This window comes from Gordionus sp. m RMFG-2023, chromosome 2 (assembly GCF_954871325.1).
Source record: "Gordionus sp. m RMFG-2023 chromosome 2, tfGorSpeb1-WG-v2, whole genome shotgun sequence".
Taxonomy (NCBI): domain Eukaryota; kingdom Metazoa; phylum Nematomorpha; class Gordioida; order Chordodea; family Parachordodidae; genus Gordionus; species Gordionus sp. m RMFG-2023.
This window is the reverse complement of record NC_088776.1, coordinates 27,599,819-27,619,550: the sequence shown is the minus strand read 5'-3', so window position 1 is coordinate 27,619,550 and position 19,732 is coordinate 27,599,819. Positions and strand designations below refer to the sequence as shown.

The following is a 19,732-nucleotide window of genomic DNA, read 5'->3' as shown; positions in this document are numbered from 1 at the left end:
AATAAAAAAATAAATGATATATAGTGTTATTTATTGTAAATAATATTATATAACAAATATACTTATAATTTTATAACTATATGACAACTGTACTGTGGCGTAACCGAATTTATCCAAGGTGGTGAGGCATATTTCAATATTAATACTAACTCGTTTGGCACTAAAATGCATTATTGGAAAAATAATAAATAGCAGATTGGCATTATGCTCGGAAATTATTGAAGCTCTGAATATATGAGCGCAACAATATGTAACTCCTGTTTAGTGCTTAGTAATTCATCTAGCTTCATTAATTAAACAGAAACCAGTTATAAGCGAAATAAAAACTATATTGGCAAATCTTAGCCTGAGTCTTAAATATCTAATTTTGAATTGCGATTCAAAAATCAAATACCTCTAGATACATCAAGGTTTTATTTTCCCCGGTTCAAAATATTTTTACGATCTTTATCGATATTATTTGTTCTTTTCGATTTATTTAATAGATATAGAAATAAAATTTTTAAATTCTTATTATATTTGGATTTTGTTTTATTTTAAAAAATTAGACACGAATCTAACTTCATATTAAGGCGCAGTCTTAAGCATTAAACATTTGAAGGTGAAATTTGTATTATTATTAAATATATATCATAAGGAGGTAAAGAAAGAATTTATTTCTTAAACATCATTTTTAAATATAAAAAGAAATTATGTTGAAAATTTAATTTATTGTGATGAAAAATGACAAATTTTTTTAAAAAAATTTTGATCTTTGGGAAAAACTAACTTAATAAACGTAAACCATAATGTCAAATAAAAAATATTATATAGAATATTTATATATTACCAGAATGTTGATCAATTTATGCCTGGAATGGATCTAATTTCGAAGTAGATTTTCGGGCACAATATCCAGGTGTAGATAAAGAAGAGAAACATTTCTTTCGAATTTTTATTCAATCTTGTGCTTGCATCAGATTAAACATATAAATAAATGATGAGAAAGTTCGACTCAAAAGTCGCTAAAGTATAAAACAATATTCTGGTCTTGATAAAAGGTATAATAAAATGCATTAGGTCAATATCGCAAAAGAGAAAATATTATAACGATTGCACGCACATTCATGATATTAATACCGCAATGCAATAGGGAATTATATTTGACAAGTATTATAATTCTTTTGTTACTTTATTTGTATTTTGCCTACTTATAAGTCATTAATTATAGGAAACTAAATTTTTGTTACGTTTTGAAGCCGGACCCATAATTTTTTCTAGAAAGAAATTCTTTTAACTCTACTGCTATATTTTAACTCATTTAGCAAGTTAAAATCTTTCAAAAAACTAGAAACCTGCCTAATTGACGCTTATATTTTTATACTAAAATACTTTACTTGCTATTTATGAAATTATATTAAATATAATATCCTCAATCTTTTTTAATACTTAATTGAGTAGCTTTTAAGAAAATTAAAATAATTAATATTTAACAAAAAAATAGCTTAAAACCCTCATTTATTTTTATTTATTCAAAAATGGCTAGATGTGTTCCCATTATGTAGGTCTTAACCGGATGCTCGCCTTTTTTAAATTTGATTTTATAGAATTATCAAAATAATAAATATAAATAATGATGGCGTAATTGTACCAGAAGATAGAGTTGAAACATACCTGAGGTGACTGGCATTGTTAGACATCTTGGGAAATGGAGAGGGAAATGGGAAGTTAGAATAACTTATCTGGAAAGAAAGAATAAAGGAATGTTAAATTTTTTTATATTCCCTTTTTTTCTTTACGATATTTAATAATATTAGTAATTGTTTTGAAATATTAATTTGAAAACTAATAATATCAATATTTATTTTAATTTTACGTGATTAATTCGAAATAACTTTATTCCAATTTTTAATATAAGCTATTTTAGTATATTTGATTAGTATATGTATTAGAATTGAACTCAGCCAATCGACCATTTTAATAGGCTCCACTTAGGCATACCTACTATAGGGAAAGAGTATATCGCAAGATCGTCTTGAAATAAAATAGGGATGGAACGGGTAGGAGGAATTAGGTAAGAGCAGGGGTGATATTGTTTTGCAAATAATGATTTGGATGTTTTTTCTTCTTTTTTGGGGGGTTGGAGTGCTATAAATTACTTAAGGGGATTAATATCGCTAGCTTAGGAATAGTGTTGTTAAAAAGCCAATTCGGTTTGATTTTAAAAAACGGCCCGATTAAGATTATAACCAAAATAACATTATATAAGCCTAAAAATTTTACACATAGCTGGTAGAAATGCTTGGACGTTTATTTGCCAAATCTTGATGCTTACACAATATTTTAGCTAAAATCTTAATCGGGGAGCCAAATCGATTTTTTAATAACACTACATAGGGGGTATAGAAGTACCTAAATCCACCTCTTAATTATTTTAAAAAAAATTCTTTGGATAAAGAAATATCGAATTAATATTTTTTGGGCTTAGGGCCGGTTAATATTTATTTATGTTGTGATCTGCTCGGCCCTTGCAGGACTCTTATATAGCAAATAATTCAATGATAAATATGTCAAATATAAAACATCAAATTATATTTTGAGTCATTTGTAAATTATTGATACATATTTATAGCATTTTTAATAATATAAATGTAAAAATTGTTTAAAAAGCAAGTCAGTTAAGGAAAATAATTTTATCAAAAAACATTAAAAATGATAAAATAGCTATTATCTATTCTCATCGATTAATCATGTAAATTTTAATAGTGTGAAAAATAAATATATATTCATATATAAATGTTTAATAATTTACTATAATGAGATGGGGGTAGGATAAAACATTTAAAGGATTAGCTTAATTTAAAAGATAAAAATTATAAGAAAAAAAGCATAATACTTAATAAAAAACTTTGGTAAATTTATGAGGCTATAAAAATTATAAATAAATTTTGATGACACAATAATATTAAAATAATTGCTCAAAGTTGAATATAACTAGATTTAATTTAGAAATAAAAAAAAAGATTGATATTGAAGCGTTCATATATTCACCATAATTTAGCGGCCTTTTTCATTAAATTCCTTCTCCATTCTGGCAACTTGTAAAATTCTATGGGAGTGCATCCAAATAGATACTTAAATTCATCTAAGGCTAAATGTCTCTATAATCATAAAACATTTTTTTTAAAATCATATAGGAATATACCCCAAAATGTTATATCCTATAAATAAAATAACCAAGCATTAATAGTAGATAATAGAGGCAAGAAAACAAATGTTCCAATCGTTAAAACTGGTTGTGAATAAACAAAAATGGCTGACCTCACGGAAAAAGGCAAGAATTATATATGTATTGTTGAAGTTTGTGAAAATGGGATGAGAATTGTTATTTAATAATATGCAGAATAATAAGGAATCTAGTGTAAAGGGTATATTGGTTTTTATTATTAAATTAATATTTAAATAATAAATTGAATGAAATATAAATTCCCTTCTAACAAAAAAAATCCATAGCGTTCAATGCTATGCATCAATATCCTATTACAATATAAAATATTAATGATATAAGATAAAATACGAATTATAATATAAGATAGAGGATTCCAATAGGTATAAAATGAATGTAATTATTGAAGGTAAGACAACTTTTAATAGATACGATATTAAACCAAATATAGAATAAATAATAAATATAAGTGGATATGTTTTAATATGGTAAAATTTTAAGAGATCACAACCAGCTTAGGTACAGATGAAAGTCAATTAAAAATAGGCAAAAAATAAAGATACAACTAGATTAAAATTCTTATCATACCATTAGACAATAATGTCCATTTTTTTATTGGATGTCACAGCTAATATACTAACCTGACTATAGGCTTAAAAATTTTACAAACTAAATTAGCTAGTATACAAGCTAACTAGAGGTATAGTTAATCTATAGTGGCTATTCAAACCTAGCTAACAAATTAGCGAATTTTTTTTACGTTTTCGGTTATTGTTTCGATAATCTATTTTTTTTTAAAAAATATATATATCTCATTTCCATCTACTTTTGGATTATTTTCGCCGATTTTTGGGGAAGAAATCAAAAGTAATGCAAATAAGAGAAAAATTAAGTTTAAAAATAAATAAAAAAATGGGTAAAAATAAAAAAGAAAGCAAAAATGGAAAAAAATTAGAGTAATTTTTTTTAAAATAATAAAATACTTAAAAGGGGCAAAATATATACAAAACAAGAGTATATTAAAAAAAGGAGTAATCAAAAAACAAATATTAGATACCTAGTATATTGTAATGTATTAATATTAAATAAATTGTATTAAACATAGTAACATTTAAATTTGTATTTTATTTTAAAGATTGAGTTAGAACGAATTAATGAAATGCCTTATCATTAAAAATAAATACATATAATTTAAAAAACCGTTGTTAAGTATCTATAACTATTCTAAAAATATAAATCAAATGTTTTTATTAAATCAAATTTATCCAAATTAAAAACTTCGTCAGCTATATTTCAACAAACTATGGATAACATTTTGGGGACATGAAAGATGACCTAAACCTAACCTGGACAGTTTGTTATTTTGGTTTATGGCCATACTTTATTATATAAACGATTTTGTAAAAGTTATATATAGATACATTTTCTCATTTTTAGAGGTTAAAATTATACTATGCCTAACAGACTCGAAGAAGATATTTCTGAAGAAAAACGGAGAAGCATCAACATCTAGTCAATTCCATATTGCAGAATTCGTCAAAGAAAAAGTGACTATTCAAGATTATGTATATAATTTATAACTCATCTTTAAAGTAAAAAATATTATCGATCAAGATATAAAAAAAAGATTTGTTATTAACATACATAGATACGGATAATTTAATTAAAATAAAAAATTTCCACTACCCAAATAATTTAGAGAACATTAATTATATAACTTTACTTGATAGTTTGGAGAAAATATTTAAGGATATCTCTAGTATTTTCCTATATCGAAATAATTTTTATATTTTAAAAAGAGGAGATAAAACTATAATAGATTTTTAGATCAAATTGAAAAGTATTTGCTCATTATGTAATTTTAAATCGCAGGTTGATTAACTTATAAGAGCTATTTTTATCTTAGGAGTAGGGCTGCTGAGTTGGATAAAGAATTTTGGTCAAAACATATCGAAGGCAATATCACTTTTGAAGATATTGCGCGTTTAACGATCGCGCTGTCTTCATTGGAGAAGGAAACCCAGGCTGAAGTTAACAAAATAATTAAACATAAGCCGACGCAAGGTTCCAAAAATACTTATTTTAGGAATAATAATTATAATAACGTTAATAAATTCAATAATAATAATAATGCTAACAAATTCAACCATAATAATTTTATTCTTAATAATTATAAATCAAGTTTTAAACCTAATTTCATACAAAAATAAGTCATGCTTTCGACAGAAAGGCAAACCACATAGCGAAAGAGTGTAGAACGCATTCCATATAAATGATTCTACCACGGAGTCATTTCCTAATAAAGCTACCATCGATGCGAAGATAAATGGGTTGCAGTTTACTATGAAATTTAATGCCGGTACTGCTTGTAGTATGATAGATGAGGTTACCTGGAAGTTCGGATTAATAATATAAATTCCTCCACTTTAAATAGTATTTCTTCGAAATTTCCGCAAGTTTTAAAAAAAATAAGAGTTCCATTTTCGTTGCGTCGAACTGTTGAAGCTTAGTTGGACAGACGTTTAGACGAAGGTGTTATCGAGAAGGTGGATCCAACAACAGCTCCAATCACTTGGGCTACGCCAACGGTTAATACCTTAAAGAAATCCGGTGCCGTGTGAATATGCGGAGATTTTCGTTTAACAACCAACAAATATTTAGTGATAGATAATGATTTACTACTAACTTTCGTTGACTTGACAAATAGGATCGCAGTGGTAAAATATTTTCAACGATAGGTTTAAGAGATGCATTTTTACAATTTGGAGTTAGTTCAGAATGTAGGGACCTTTTTAATTTCAATTCATGTCGGTTATTACCTATACCAAAGAATCCCATGGTTAGTGTATTTTAGACGACGTAATTATTGCAGGCGAGAATAATTTTGATCATATAGTTAATCTAGATGAAGTATTAAGAAGATTTGATAAGGCTGGATAAAATTAAAATTGAAGAAAAATCAGTTACTTATTTACGTCATGTTATTGACGAATTCGGAATTCACTCTACAGAAGATAAGATTAATGCCATAAAAAATTGTAAAACACCTTCAAATGTTAAAGAATTGCGTTCATTTCTTGGAATGGTGAATTACCATGAGTCGTTTATAAAAAATTTACATTCTATTTGTGCGCCTTTACACCGACTAACGAGTAAATAGTTGGTTTTGGTCCTCAATAAAATGAAATAATTAAAAGTTAAAATAAAATTATCAAAAGAAGATACAATAATTCCTTATTCAGCCAATATTTCTGTCGTGATTTCTTGTGACGCTTCCGAAGATGATCTAGGAGCTGTTATTGCACACCGATTTCTTATTGGTCAGGAGCAACCGATTGCCTACGCATAGAAGACACTTTCGGCGGCTGAAAAGAATTATGCCACCATTGATCGGGAGGCTTCGGCGATCATGTTCGATATCGAGAAGTTTCATCAATATATTTATGGAAGACATTTTATTTTGGTTACGGATCACAAAACTTAATAATATATCTTTGGTGATAAAAAAGACCTAAATAAAATAACAAATAACCGTTTAATACGGTAGGCGATGAAGCTATTAGATTACGACTATAAGATAATTCATAGACCTATCAAAACAAATGTGCCTACGCTCTATCCCGTTTGGGGGTAGAGAGAGCAAAAACCAATGAAGTTACAAAAATATTTGCAGAGGAAATCAGAGAATTAAAAATTAATTTAATAGAAGACATATTTTTTTACTCGCAGTAAAGTCGTAAGTGAAACGAGCAATGATATCAATCTGAAACTGAAAGAGATTATTCAATTAATTAAAAATCATCGGTATATTGATAATATAAATAATTATTCGGAGATTTAAAAAAAAAATTATTTTAATTAAAGATAATATTTCGTTCGAAGAAGGATTTTTATTTTACAATAATAGAATTATTATTCCCGATAATCTAAAGGAGGTTTTGAATGTTATTCATCTAGGCCACCCTGGGTTAAAGGGGATGAAATCATTATGTAGTTACTATATTTTTTGGACGAATCTTGATCGTGATGTTGAAGAGTTCGATAAAAGCTACAAGAGTTGTCAGGAAGGAAGACCTGGAACCAGAGAAGTACCGTTATACAATTTGAACATTCCTATCCGACCTAGGGAACGAATACACATTGATTTGACAGGCCCCGTATTTGGAAAGTATTGGGTAATTTGCGTAGACGCTTTCACCAAATGGGTTAAAGTTGCAATTTTAACACATATTAATTCAGCGAGTGTAATAAATAATCTGCATAATTATTTAGCTAGATTTGGGTTACCTCGCTACATTGTCTCAGATACGGTACTCTTACTGGATCTGAATTCAAAACGTTTCTTTTTAAAAACAACATAAAATATTTTAGATCGGCTTCTTATAGCCCTAAATCGAATGGTTTGGCTGAGCGTTATATACGTACGATAAAGACGCATTTCGATGCTGGAATGAGATGTGGGACTCCGATGTTTTAATTACTCGCTGAAATACTCAAAATGCAACTACCGGTAAATCTCCTGTCGAAATGATGTTTGGAAGGCCGCTCAGGATGCCGTTAGATCAATGAAAATTATCTACGAGGGAAAGGACTAAACGCATTATGGAAACAAAAATATTATAAAGATAGGAACGTTGGGCCCCGTAAATTTGAAGAGAAGCAAAAGATTGGGTAGAAAACGAAAGAACTGCGGAATGGCATGAAAGGACAGTGATTTAACGGAAAAGTGAGATATTGTTTGATGTTGTGCCTACCATCTGAGGGATGCTCATGTACAAACTAAGAAAATACCCATAACAATAACTGAGAATTTGGACAATTAATAGAAATACAACTCTTAAAAAATGAGTTTCAAAACCCCTATTACGTTATCATGATGAATTCAATTTGTAGTAGGAAGAACTATAATGTATTAATATAAAATAAATTGTATTTTGTTATTTCGGTTTAAGGCTACACTTTATTGTAATAGATTAAATATATAAATGATTTTGTAAAAGTTCTATATAGATACATTTTCTCATTTTTAAACACATTAGATTATATTAATAAACACCACATATATATCAGTTGTTCATAAACTAATAGGTAGTATGTATAAAAAGTTGAAGCATATAGCTTTGTATACTAGCTAAGTTTGAATATTAGATGTAACAGAGGAGAAAAGCGATGTTTTTACTTCAAGAAAGGTGCGATCCACATCTTTAGGTAACTTTCTATTAGTAGTTTTGAGCAAATGATAAGGGTACACCTTAATTTATAATAAAACAAATAAACAACGATAAAAAGTTAAAAGAATATAAAATATCCGATAATAATCTGTATCTACATAGACAGTTTAAAATATTTTAAGGTCATGATTACTTTGACAGATTCACTCATATTCGGCATTGAACGTCTGTGATGAGCCGTATGTGGAAACATCCTGTACATCTCATTAATCATGGGTCCACGGTAAATATATTTTTGGTCCTTTTTAAAAACATCATGTTTAGAAAATAAATTGAAAACATATTTTTTATCAAAAGAAAATCATTTAAAAAAATTATGTTTTTGAATTGCTTACAGGCCCTTCAATATCATTTTGCAATTCCTGCTGAGATATATTGGCTAATTCGGCGCTTTTAGCTCTATGATTTTCGTTCATGTAATACTGAATTTCCTATTTAAATTTTTTAATTAATATTTTGAAATCAGTAAAATAATATATAGTGAAATTTCCATAAAGTGACCATGAAGGTGGCACATTGATCGCGAATGTATAAGGTGGTCATTGGGTGTTTTTAATTAATTGGACATCATATAAATTATTAAAAATTTCAGATAAAAAAATTGATTTATACTTCTGCGGTCAATTCTTCAGCGCTGATACCAGGGAGCGTCGAGGATTTTGATAATACTTCGATATTCTTACAATAATCCTTATCGGGATAATCTAACATTTATGTAAAGTAATAATATTTTATTCATTATATGAATATAAAAAGATCGAAAAATTTTAATAAACAATTTAGTTTATGTATGAAAAAATAATTTCTCAAGATTATTTCCGTTGTTTGAGAGTATAGTAGAGGGTTCTATCAATATAAGATAGGGTTAGTATTTTTTTAAAATATTATCTTAAAATGTAAGTTAAGCAGTGCAGAATTGGTTGAATAAAAGAAGAATGGATGATTATGGAGTTAAATGGATAAATCTATAGAGATCCATCTAAATAAAAATAATATAGTCTTCATAATAAGGACATATATAAAATGGGTCATTCCTAGCACAACTAAAATATGTCCATTCAAGAAAATTATTTTATTATTATAAAAACATAAAGCTAGCATCATGACTTATTGTCCATTTTTTCTTCTTTTGATTCATTTTACATTTTTATAATTTATTTTTATAGGGCAAAGCTGAGCAGAGTTGAAACCTTATACAAAGAATTAGGGATACAGATTCATCTTCAAAGAGACCGATCAACCCAGATAATTCTTTTTCTTATGATAAAGGGTTGCTAAGGCAATTATTCACTTAATAACTTAGTTTTATCTGTTTCATCGAATTATTCACATAACATTATCTTCTTATTTTCTCTAAGTTCTTCATGCTTATTTTTTTTCTCCTTTTAACTTTTTAATGATGTATATTTTTTCTATTAAATTATATTTTATATTGTATTTATATTTATATAAAACATTTTATTAATTAAAAAATTATTTATTCATCATTCAATATAATATAATACAATTAATTTAAATATAGAATCATAAATACATATTGAAATCAGCGACACTCAATTATTATAACAATAAACCACCTTTTTGTACTATTTTAGGATCAGTCCGTATTTTTACTTGACCAACGTTATCTCCAAATTTCCGGCTGACCAAATTGATAAAACTTTTGTTGGGCCTCAAAAGCAATTTTTATTTTTATAGTATCAACCCACAAAGTTTCCTAGGCGATATTTATGCTAAACGTATGGGAATTAGGGGTCCAAAACTTGGCTCAATCAGCTCCCGTAAGTAGAAAATTTTTTTAAAAATTATTAAGGACCGACCATTACACAAAATGGGGTTGGAATTTATACATAAAAAATAAGGCAAGGCTCTGCAAATCACTCATTTTTAGTAAAATTATTATAATCCAACCAGGGCATTAAAATTTTCATATTTTTTGGAATTTCAAGCTAATATTTTGATCAATACTATTTAAAAATATATTATAATATGCTTATTTTTGGTAATTTAAAAGCTGTCTAATTAAAATACTAAATCTATAAATAATATAGTAAATTCAAAAAAATAAATACACAATACAGATATCAAAACACAATTGATTTATAAAAAAATTGCTGTAGAAGGAAATAGAAAGCTATAGAGAAGAGATAAAAGCGGGGAAAAAAATAAGATATAAATATTAATAATGTGGGCTGGAAAATTTCGTACAAAAATTTAAGCAGCCGGGGCAAACTTTTAGTAAAAATTTAACGCGCTAAGACCTAATTTCGTAAAATTTTTACGGGCTGGGAAAAAATTTAATTGGCTAAGCCGAGCAACTAGTGCAAAAATTCTTAACGAGTAAAACGGGAGGAGCTTTGCAGATCTCTGGAGACAGAAGTTATATGGCAACTATAATAAATAGAATGAATGTGACAAATTTGGTCAAAAGATATATTTTTATGAATATTTTCTACCATCTGATAATTTAGAAGAAAAATATTGACAATAATAAGGTTTTTCCATTTTTTCAAGAATAAAATTACATGAGATTTTTCAGTATCTAACCCACAAAATAAACTTGGTTCAAGAGCTTATCTAGACGAATCGCTAGAGCTATTTAAATTAATTCAATTATAAAAAACATAGTTAAATTTTACAGAACGAAAAACAGGACTGGTGGAATTTAGGATTGGCACTCCCAAAAAGTAATAAAATTATATTTTCCGAAAAAAATTGTAAAATTTACATATATCATTAAAGGAATCTTAATATTCATATTCACTCACCATTTGTCAAATATAAATAAATTTATAAAAAAAATTGCCATATTGCATTTGCTTTAAATATTGTGTAATGAAATTGGAGAAAATATTGAGTTACTTTTTCTAATATGCTTAAACTTTATCAATGTAAGATCCTAACATTTGCTTAACAAAAATTTAATTTGGTACCAAAATGTTCATATTGAGCCCTTATGATGCTTATCATATATTCCACTAATGAAAGTTGATTATCATTGCCTCATTAGATTCAAGCTTTTTTATAATCTGATTCAAACAGCCACATTGAATTATGATCATGTCCAGATATGATACTGCTAATTTATCTTCAAAAAATGTTTTTAAAATGATTGATGAATATGATAACAATTTAAAAAATTAATTTTTGAAGGCTCGAAATTTAAGAGAAAAAATGATCAATTTCGTAGGTACGCTCTTTATAACATATCTGTCTATTTAATGTAATACATATCTGTAATTTATAAGCTTATTTACTTTATTTGTTAATCTTTTGAATTTTTTTCAAATAAAAACTGGCAAAACTGATTCATTAATTTGATAAAAATTTCGTAATTGCGCTTGATTGTTACTAAGACTAAAAAAGGCATTATCTGCACAGTATTCATTAGTATAAGTTTAGCCTTTACAATATGTTTTAAAGATTAATCAGAATTGACTTTTCACAAATAAAATAGCCCAAAACTTAATAGCAGAAATTTGATAAAATAAGAATATTTGCAGCCAATTTTTTATATATATACTTGAAAACATTTGAATTTTGACAATTTAAAATAGAGGATTTTAATTATTTTACTGGACAATTAGTCATGTTTTTTTCGCGGGACAAAAATTATTTAGCGGGACGGCCCAATATAAAGTGAGACGTATAGCAGATCCTATTTTAGCCCGCTTTTACTTTGCTTTTTTACAATTATAGGATACTTGTACCTAATATCTTAAAAATTTCGGCTTTTGAATGTCTTTGTTTAAAGTGTATCCAATTTATCTGAGTGGATTTTTTTACACAAACATTGGCTTATCTGCCATGAATCTTCGTCGTTTAGTGGCCCTTTTCCAAATTTAGCCGGGTAGGCCATTTCCATTCTATTGCCTCCCATTTTACCTGGTTCGGGGCATCGCCCCGTTTCAAGCCTAACTTTTTCCCAAACCATCTCAGTGATACTCGACATATCCATCTAAATCATACTCATCTCCGTTCTTTCAAATTTGGCTTCATAAGTCGCCTGAATTGCCCATGTCTCGCTGCCATACATCATATAACTTCTCAGTTTACATAAACTTTTCCCTTCAAAGCTAGAGACATGTTCAGTTAAAATTGAAGGCATTTCTCTAAATTTCTTCCAATCACATCTTATCCTCGCCACCATCAACGGCGAGATTATTAAATATCGCGAATTTATTACCTTTAGTTTTATTACGAATATTACACAAGTGAAACCTATTTTATTTAGCTCATTAATTTATATCATAAACAATTCTTAAGAAAATTTTAGCAAAAAAGAATATATTAATAATTTTTTATCACTCATTTGACAAGGCGAATTTCGATAACTGTGATATTTACATAAATATGTATCATCGGGTCTTTTGAATTTTGATGGATAGGTTACGTATCTAGATGGCGCTATATTAAATAAATATAATTTAAAAATGAAAAAGAATTAAATATAGCGAATTTAATCTATAACTTGTTTTTTTATGATTATCGTTGGATAGTCAAAAATTGGATCTTATTTTAATTTTTTTATCTGTTAAATTTAATATCGTAATATATCGCTATTCCTAATCAGAAAACAATTTAATTACTCTTTATCCCACAGCGTTAGAGCATTGTACATGAAAATTAAAGCATTAGATAATCACAGTTATACATAATGTGTACTATTTTTTTAAATATATTTATTTTTATTTATTTGGACATATATTTTTTAAATTTATACCATAATTATTAAGTTTTTCTAAAAGTGACAAATTATTTTTCTTTTTTTAACACATAATATTTAGAAACTAGTGTGGTTAAAAGCCTTACTTTTATTTGCAGCTTTATAGATAGTGCGTTACTTTTTTTGAAAAGTAGCCTTACTACCGCTGCTTTTAAATAAAATAATTATTTTTGTATAATTAAATTTGAAGTGTAATATTGAAATTTAATTTACAATTTTAAATTTAAATATATATTTCGATTGATATTATTTTCCTACTTTGAGCATATTAACAACAAAATTATAAAGATTAGGTGAAATAATATATTGAAAGCCGCTAGTGGGTTCTATAATCAAATGATAATATTGTATTTGCTGCCATTATCCATTCAAATTTTTGGCTAAATATTAATCTAATTAAGTACAGATCAGCTAAACAGATATATTGAAATATTAAATAATCTGAATCCCGAGAATAGATTGGTTGTAACTATAAAGAAAATTTTTATAAATGCTTTCTTAAAAAAGAATACTTTTAATAAGATAAATTCTACTAGATGCTTTTTTGCATTAAAAATAATTCCATGAACATATTCAATGGCTTTCCTATTTTATTTTATAAATATATTTATCAAATCAAACAACAGGTTCAGACTAAATCTATAGAAATGATTTTGTCATTAAATTGTAATATTAATAAATAAAACTATATTTTTTTCTTATTTTATAGAAGTCACTCATAATAAAGTAATATATTCTATTTTATGAAAATGAGTGATAGCTTGCTACTTTTGAAAATGCATTTAACAACTAAATGCAAGATTTCAAAATATACATTTGTTTCTAATGTTATTAAATATGTATGCTATTTAGAGCCATGCAAAATAAATTATATTTGGTCTGATCCCAAGATTTAGGATTTCGGCTCAAAATATTTATCAATTTTAGAACTCGAGTTCGACCTGAAATTTTTATTCATTTTCAGACCCCGAGCCCAAGGCGAATTATCATTTTTATTTTAAATCCGAGCTTGGGCCCGACATTTTTAACTGAAAAATAAAAAATCTCCAAATGCTTTGTCCTTATCCCAAAATTTTTTAATTATCATTTAATTTAATACAAGAAGTGAACATCATTTTCTATTCTATTTTTTAAGGGCAGAGTGTGAACGCTATTCGTACCACTATGAGTTAAAATTTTGATAAAATATGTAATTTTATTTAAAAATGTCTATAATTTCCATCGAGTATGAACTAAATTTAGAAAAGTTCAACAGAACAAGACTAATGTAGATTTAGAAGACAATGAAGCCTAACTTATTCTAGAATCTGATGCATATATGTGGCTTTGAGCTATAGTCCAATGAGATAACCTGAATATATTGGCCTCAATATGACGAAAATAAATATCCCTATAATATTTTCACGGAATTTATAAATATATTAGTCCATACTAATAGAGTAGTAGAAGAACGTAACGACAGGTTAATTATTGTTACCTCCAGGAGAAGGTAACGAATGGCGTTTTTTTTTCCAAAAGAGGTAAAGCCGTTAGTAACAACGTTACTTTTTTTGACGTTATTTTACAGCACTAGATTTTAACATGTTATTATGACCAAATAAGTTTATCGACTATATATCAAAAACAATTTTCATTGTCCCATTCATTAATACCACGTCCTAATTCAACCAAATTATTTAATTTTTCCAAATCAATTCGTTTATTCAAGCCTGCTAAACTATTTTGGCATTTATGTAAAACAATTTATTTTCAATCATTTTTATCGCTCTTAATTAAATTTAAAAAAACATGATTCCAAAATTTAGTTAACTTAGCACCCAAAAATAATAAAAATTATTACAATTTATAACAACTGCAATATTATATTTAGAGCCTATTATACTCCATGAATTGTTACCTTTATTTTATGATTTATAGTTTGGACCACAAATAATAGCTCTTCACATCAATAATAAATGTAAATGTATTTATCTTAAAGAATCAAAAATATAATTAGACTCATATGATTCCAAAAATTAGTTAACAAAAATTTATTTCAAATTATAATTCAGAAATTTAGAGAGTAAATTGGTAATAAACTTAGTTAAGCTAGGATGTGGATAACAAAATAAAGGTCGTTAATGGGTTCAAACATGACCACTTTTCGATGGTTATATAATGTTTTCATCAAATGTTTAATTAGTTAGTTTTTAAAGAATTTACATGCCCAAATGGGGGAGCCGTATCTAGTAGGGATACGTGGCTCTTTTCTAGCCGAAGGAGTACGTGATGCATTTCTTGGATCTATCAATTTAGGTAACATAGAAGGAATCCTCCTTTCTTTCTCTTCTAAATCCTTTAAAAATACCTTTGAATTATAAAAAAATATAACCTTTTTAAAAAAATGTATATATTGAATTTTATTCTCAATTTAATTAATATTGTTTTATTAAATTATAATGATTAAAATTTTTGGAAAAATTGATTAAGGATTTTATTGTAACTTCAATAAAAAAAGACCATCTTTAATTTATCACGACACATAAATTTTGATATTTAAAAAACACATGATTGACTTATTTTTTAAAAATAAACTTTCAGGAAATTATAATGCAAACCTTTATTTATATAAAAAAATTAAAAACATTTATTTTCCTTCAGCCATATCGGAATTATCATGAAATTAAAAGGTACGGGTGTGTTTCAATATAAACAAGTATGAGATACTTTTATCCCGGGAAAGTATTTTCTTATCAAATACTTTTTAACTTAATATTTGAAATTTAAACCATAAATGGATTTCAATAAGATGCTTCTAAAAATATTTGCAGAAATAAGTTATGAAAAGTTTTAAATGTAAATTTTAACACGTCAAAAGTAGCTTTTTAATTTTTTACTAATAATTTTTTTTATAAGTTACAGGATGAAATATCAATCTTAATAATAAAGTAATCTTAATTTTATCATGTATAAAAAGATTACAATATTTTGTAATATTACAATCTTGAAATTAATTGTACTTAAATGTGAAGACCTGGGACAGTTTTGAGGGGTGTATATTAGCGATTTTTTTATTTTTAATTTAAAAAAATGCAACTTTATAGGAACACCAGAAGCCACAAGTTTGTCTAGGGTCACGTATGACAATATGAAGATGGTTTACTTGTTTTATAAATTATATGGCAGGTTTAAGTGAGAGTTCTTCCGGACGATATATATGAATATATCTTCATTTATTAAGATTAACATTTTTATAATTAAAAAAATCTAAAAATAAACAAGAGCGATAACAGGCAGCGTGAAAAGCTAATAGGTACCCAAAACGTTTTTCATTTTTCTTTACATTAATAAAAAAAACTAAAAGACTTTTTTTAATGAAACTAAGTTTAAATATTTGGGAAAATTTGCTTTATCTATTTTTTCTAGAATCAATTTTTTATGGACAACATAAAACTGGTCTCTCCTAATCATATTAATTTATAAACTTTTATTATTTCTAAAATTTAGTTGTCACCGTTTGCTTGGATGATTCGAATTATCATAACTGGAAAAGAGTTAATTACAAGTCTCTGATGCTATTTCATACTACATATGTTGGATATTTATGTGGAAATCTGCTTTTGTATAAGGATGCTTTCGTAGAGCTCTAATTCCAAATATATTCCATATTTGATTAAAGTCGGACTTGATGAAGATTCATTTTTTTAAATAAATTTTCATAAAGAGGGATCCTATCCTTGTATTCCTCTGCAAAAAATAGCATATTTGCTGATTGATAGTAGTTCTAGTTATAACAATGCCCAAAGGTGTTACAGGATTTTTTTTATGGAAAGGAAAACTACTGTGGCCGGGTTCGGGTTTTCCCAACATAAATTTTATTGGAGGTCTTTAGGTCTACTTATTTAGGTTTTTAAAGTTGTGATCGCGTTTTTAGACAAAGATCTAAAATGCTCTGTTAGATGTAAAATCCTTCCTAGAATTAAAGTAAGATCCATTAGAAAATTACAATTGCTCCCTAGTTAATCAACGTTTTATTATCCTATATCAAATTCTTATTTATCGTATAATTTAAGTCTCGATATGGAATAAGAGTCGCAAGAATTATGCATGGTAAAAATTACATATTGAATTTCATCCCCCCTTCCTTTTTTTATAAATATAATTTTTCCCAATAATTCTGCTAAAATTTTAATTTAATCATTTAATAACAGTTTTGTCTTTTTTCTTAGCTTAACATTTTCGAAACCTCTTATTCATTAACCTCCTCTTCCAAAATGGTAACGCTCCTCCTCTTGTTATTCCTTATTTCCTATCCTAACATCGTGATGTTACCCTATCTAAATGCTTCATTTCCATTAATATTTAAAAACAAACAACATTATTGACTTTAATCATTTCTCACCAAAATTATTTAAAATAAAAACAAAATTTAATTAACTTCCAAATGTTAAAGCTCAAATTTTATTTATATTAATTTCCTTTATCTCGATAAATAAAAACAAAATACAATAAATAATAATATTATGAAATTAGACCTTTGGCTATGTAATATTTTTATAAAATTAATTTTGGTTTTTTATATTTTTCCTAAAAAATTTTAAAGTATAAAAGCCTATTTAATATTATAGTTGTTATTCTATTAAATTAACTTTAACTTATTCTTCCAAGTTATTTTTTACGGTGATATATTTTATAAATGGGGGGGGGGGGGGGGGTATCAGCACAATATATACATAAGAGAACAGATTAATTTATGATGGGATAGGAAATTTCCAACCTATTTGTTACGCGCCTAACAATGCCATCATAAAGCATAACTCTGATACAACTAAATCTTTCTCAAACATGTAATTCCAAATAATTACACTTTTAAGAATTTTTCAGCCCGTTTTATTAAACTTAATTTTTCATTCTCAACATTGGATTATTAATAATTATTGTATATTATCTCTAAAATTAGATTTAATAGCTAGCTACTCATTGAATCCATTTTTCAGATGTTTAATGTAAATGTTTAATCCAATCAAGTTTTTTCTTTTTTTTTGAATGATATAGGATATTTTATTGACCTTATAAAAATGTTGAATATTAACAAAATAATAAATTAAAGTTTTTACTTACCTTATAAAATGGATAATCCAATTTATTGAGAGAACATTCTGGAGAACCAAACTTATTTAAGAAGCTTTTTTGAAACTATTATTTTAAATAGAATCCAATTTTTTTAAGAGTTTTTCTCTGAAACACTTATAGATAACGTACAACTATGCTATTTGATCTCTGAAATAATATCTTAAACTCTAGATCAATAAATTTTTAGGTCAGCACGATTTATGCTTGCAATTTCCCTTCTTTTTATGCATCAATAGCTAATTAATGAGCATCCATTTTTAAACATATTTTGCGAGTCGTTGGAGATGGGAATAGAGAACGATTAGGAAAATGTTAATTTTTTATATTATTTAAATAAACAATTGGAAATGTGTTTTTAAAACAATTAAGATAAATCTGTCAGAAACACCATCATTTCAATAGATTTAATATGGCCATTTTTTTTAATTAATAAAGCCTCAGTTTTCAACTTTGTCATAATTCTGAAATGGCTGGATGAAAATAAATATGTCAAGATTTTTTTACGTAAAAAGAATCTACATAAATGTAGAAGCGTCTTTATTTTTTTTATTTCTTCATGCATTTTTTTACTTGTAAAAATAATGTTGCATGAAAAAATAAAAGTGGTCGATTTATATTGAGGTAGAGTAATATTTATATAAAAATATAATTGATTTATTTTTATAAACATATAGAAATGATAACTGTAAATGTTTTTTAGATTAAAAACATCCAATTTAACAGATAAAAGTTAATATTTTTTTAAATGATAGGCTCCAGCTTTGATTTCCAGACCATCCTCTTGTTCATTCGGTGATTCAAATATTTAAATGGACGTGCAAATCAGACATGAAAAGCAAGATTTTGCCATAGTGCCTTTGAAATTTATGTTATATTTTAATTATAGATGAGCCACACTGATCTAAATTTGAATAGATGAGCGCTCTATTCCTTGATTGTCTAAGCTTTCTCCTGGTTTGTCCAAAATAAATGTAATCCAAATTCAATTTTTCCAATAATATAATATTATTATAAAATAAGATAATTTTTAACCTTTCCAAGACCAGATTCAAGTTTTTCTAAATATTTAGTTTCTTTTTTTATTTTAGCCTTTTCCACTTCAATAGCTTCCTTTTCTTCTATGAACATATCCTCGGGCCTAATCCATAAATATTTTCGTTCTGGAATATGATAATAATTAAGATACATACTTGTTTGAATTACATTTATTTAACGAAAGGATTTATAACTTATTTTGTGAAAAAATATTAAATTGCAAAGTTCATCATCAGTACGAAATAATGAAATTAGATTGTACAATAAACATGACATTATAGTTTACACAGCAGAATAAAAATAGCAATCAAGTTTCATAATGGTATAAAAGAAAGACAGTTTTATACTTACTTACAAAGATGGCCTGCATGCATTTCTCAAAAATAAATAAGAAATAATTAAAAGAAATCTGCAAAGGTTATG

The 19,732-nt window shown here is 26.7% G+C and overlaps 1 protein-coding gene across 2 annotated transcripts in view; it reads right to left on the bottom strand.

Moving 5' to 3' along the window:
- Nucleotides 1–2,720: 2,720 nt before the first annotated feature.
- Nucleotides 2,721–19,732, bottom strand: part of LOC135923181 (actin-binding LIM protein 1-like) — a 69,566-nt gene continuing 52,554 nt past the window's right edge. Inside the window, exons 12-19 of one of the 2 annotated variants that reach the window (XM_065457789.1) lie at nt 19,307–19,434; nt 15,365–15,509; nt 12,784–12,843; nt 9,049–9,140; nt 8,772–8,867; nt 8,570–8,677; nt 8,385–8,456; nt 2,721–3,140 (exon numbers count right to left, since the gene is read on the bottom strand). In XM_065457789.1, coding sequence (XP_065313861.1) covers nt 3,027–3,140; nt 8,385–8,456; nt 8,570–8,677; nt 8,772–8,867; nt 9,049–9,140; nt 12,784–12,843; nt 15,365–15,509; nt 19,307–19,434 — 815 coding nt within the window. In that variant the 3' untranslated portion in view covers nt 2,721–3,026. Of the gene's footprint in view, nt 3,141–8,384; nt 8,457–8,569; nt 8,678–8,771; nt 8,868–9,048; nt 9,141–12,744; nt 12,844–15,364; nt 15,510–19,306; nt 19,435–19,732 lie in introns of both variants that reach the window. The other variant, XM_065457788.1, reaches the window with a different exon arrangement.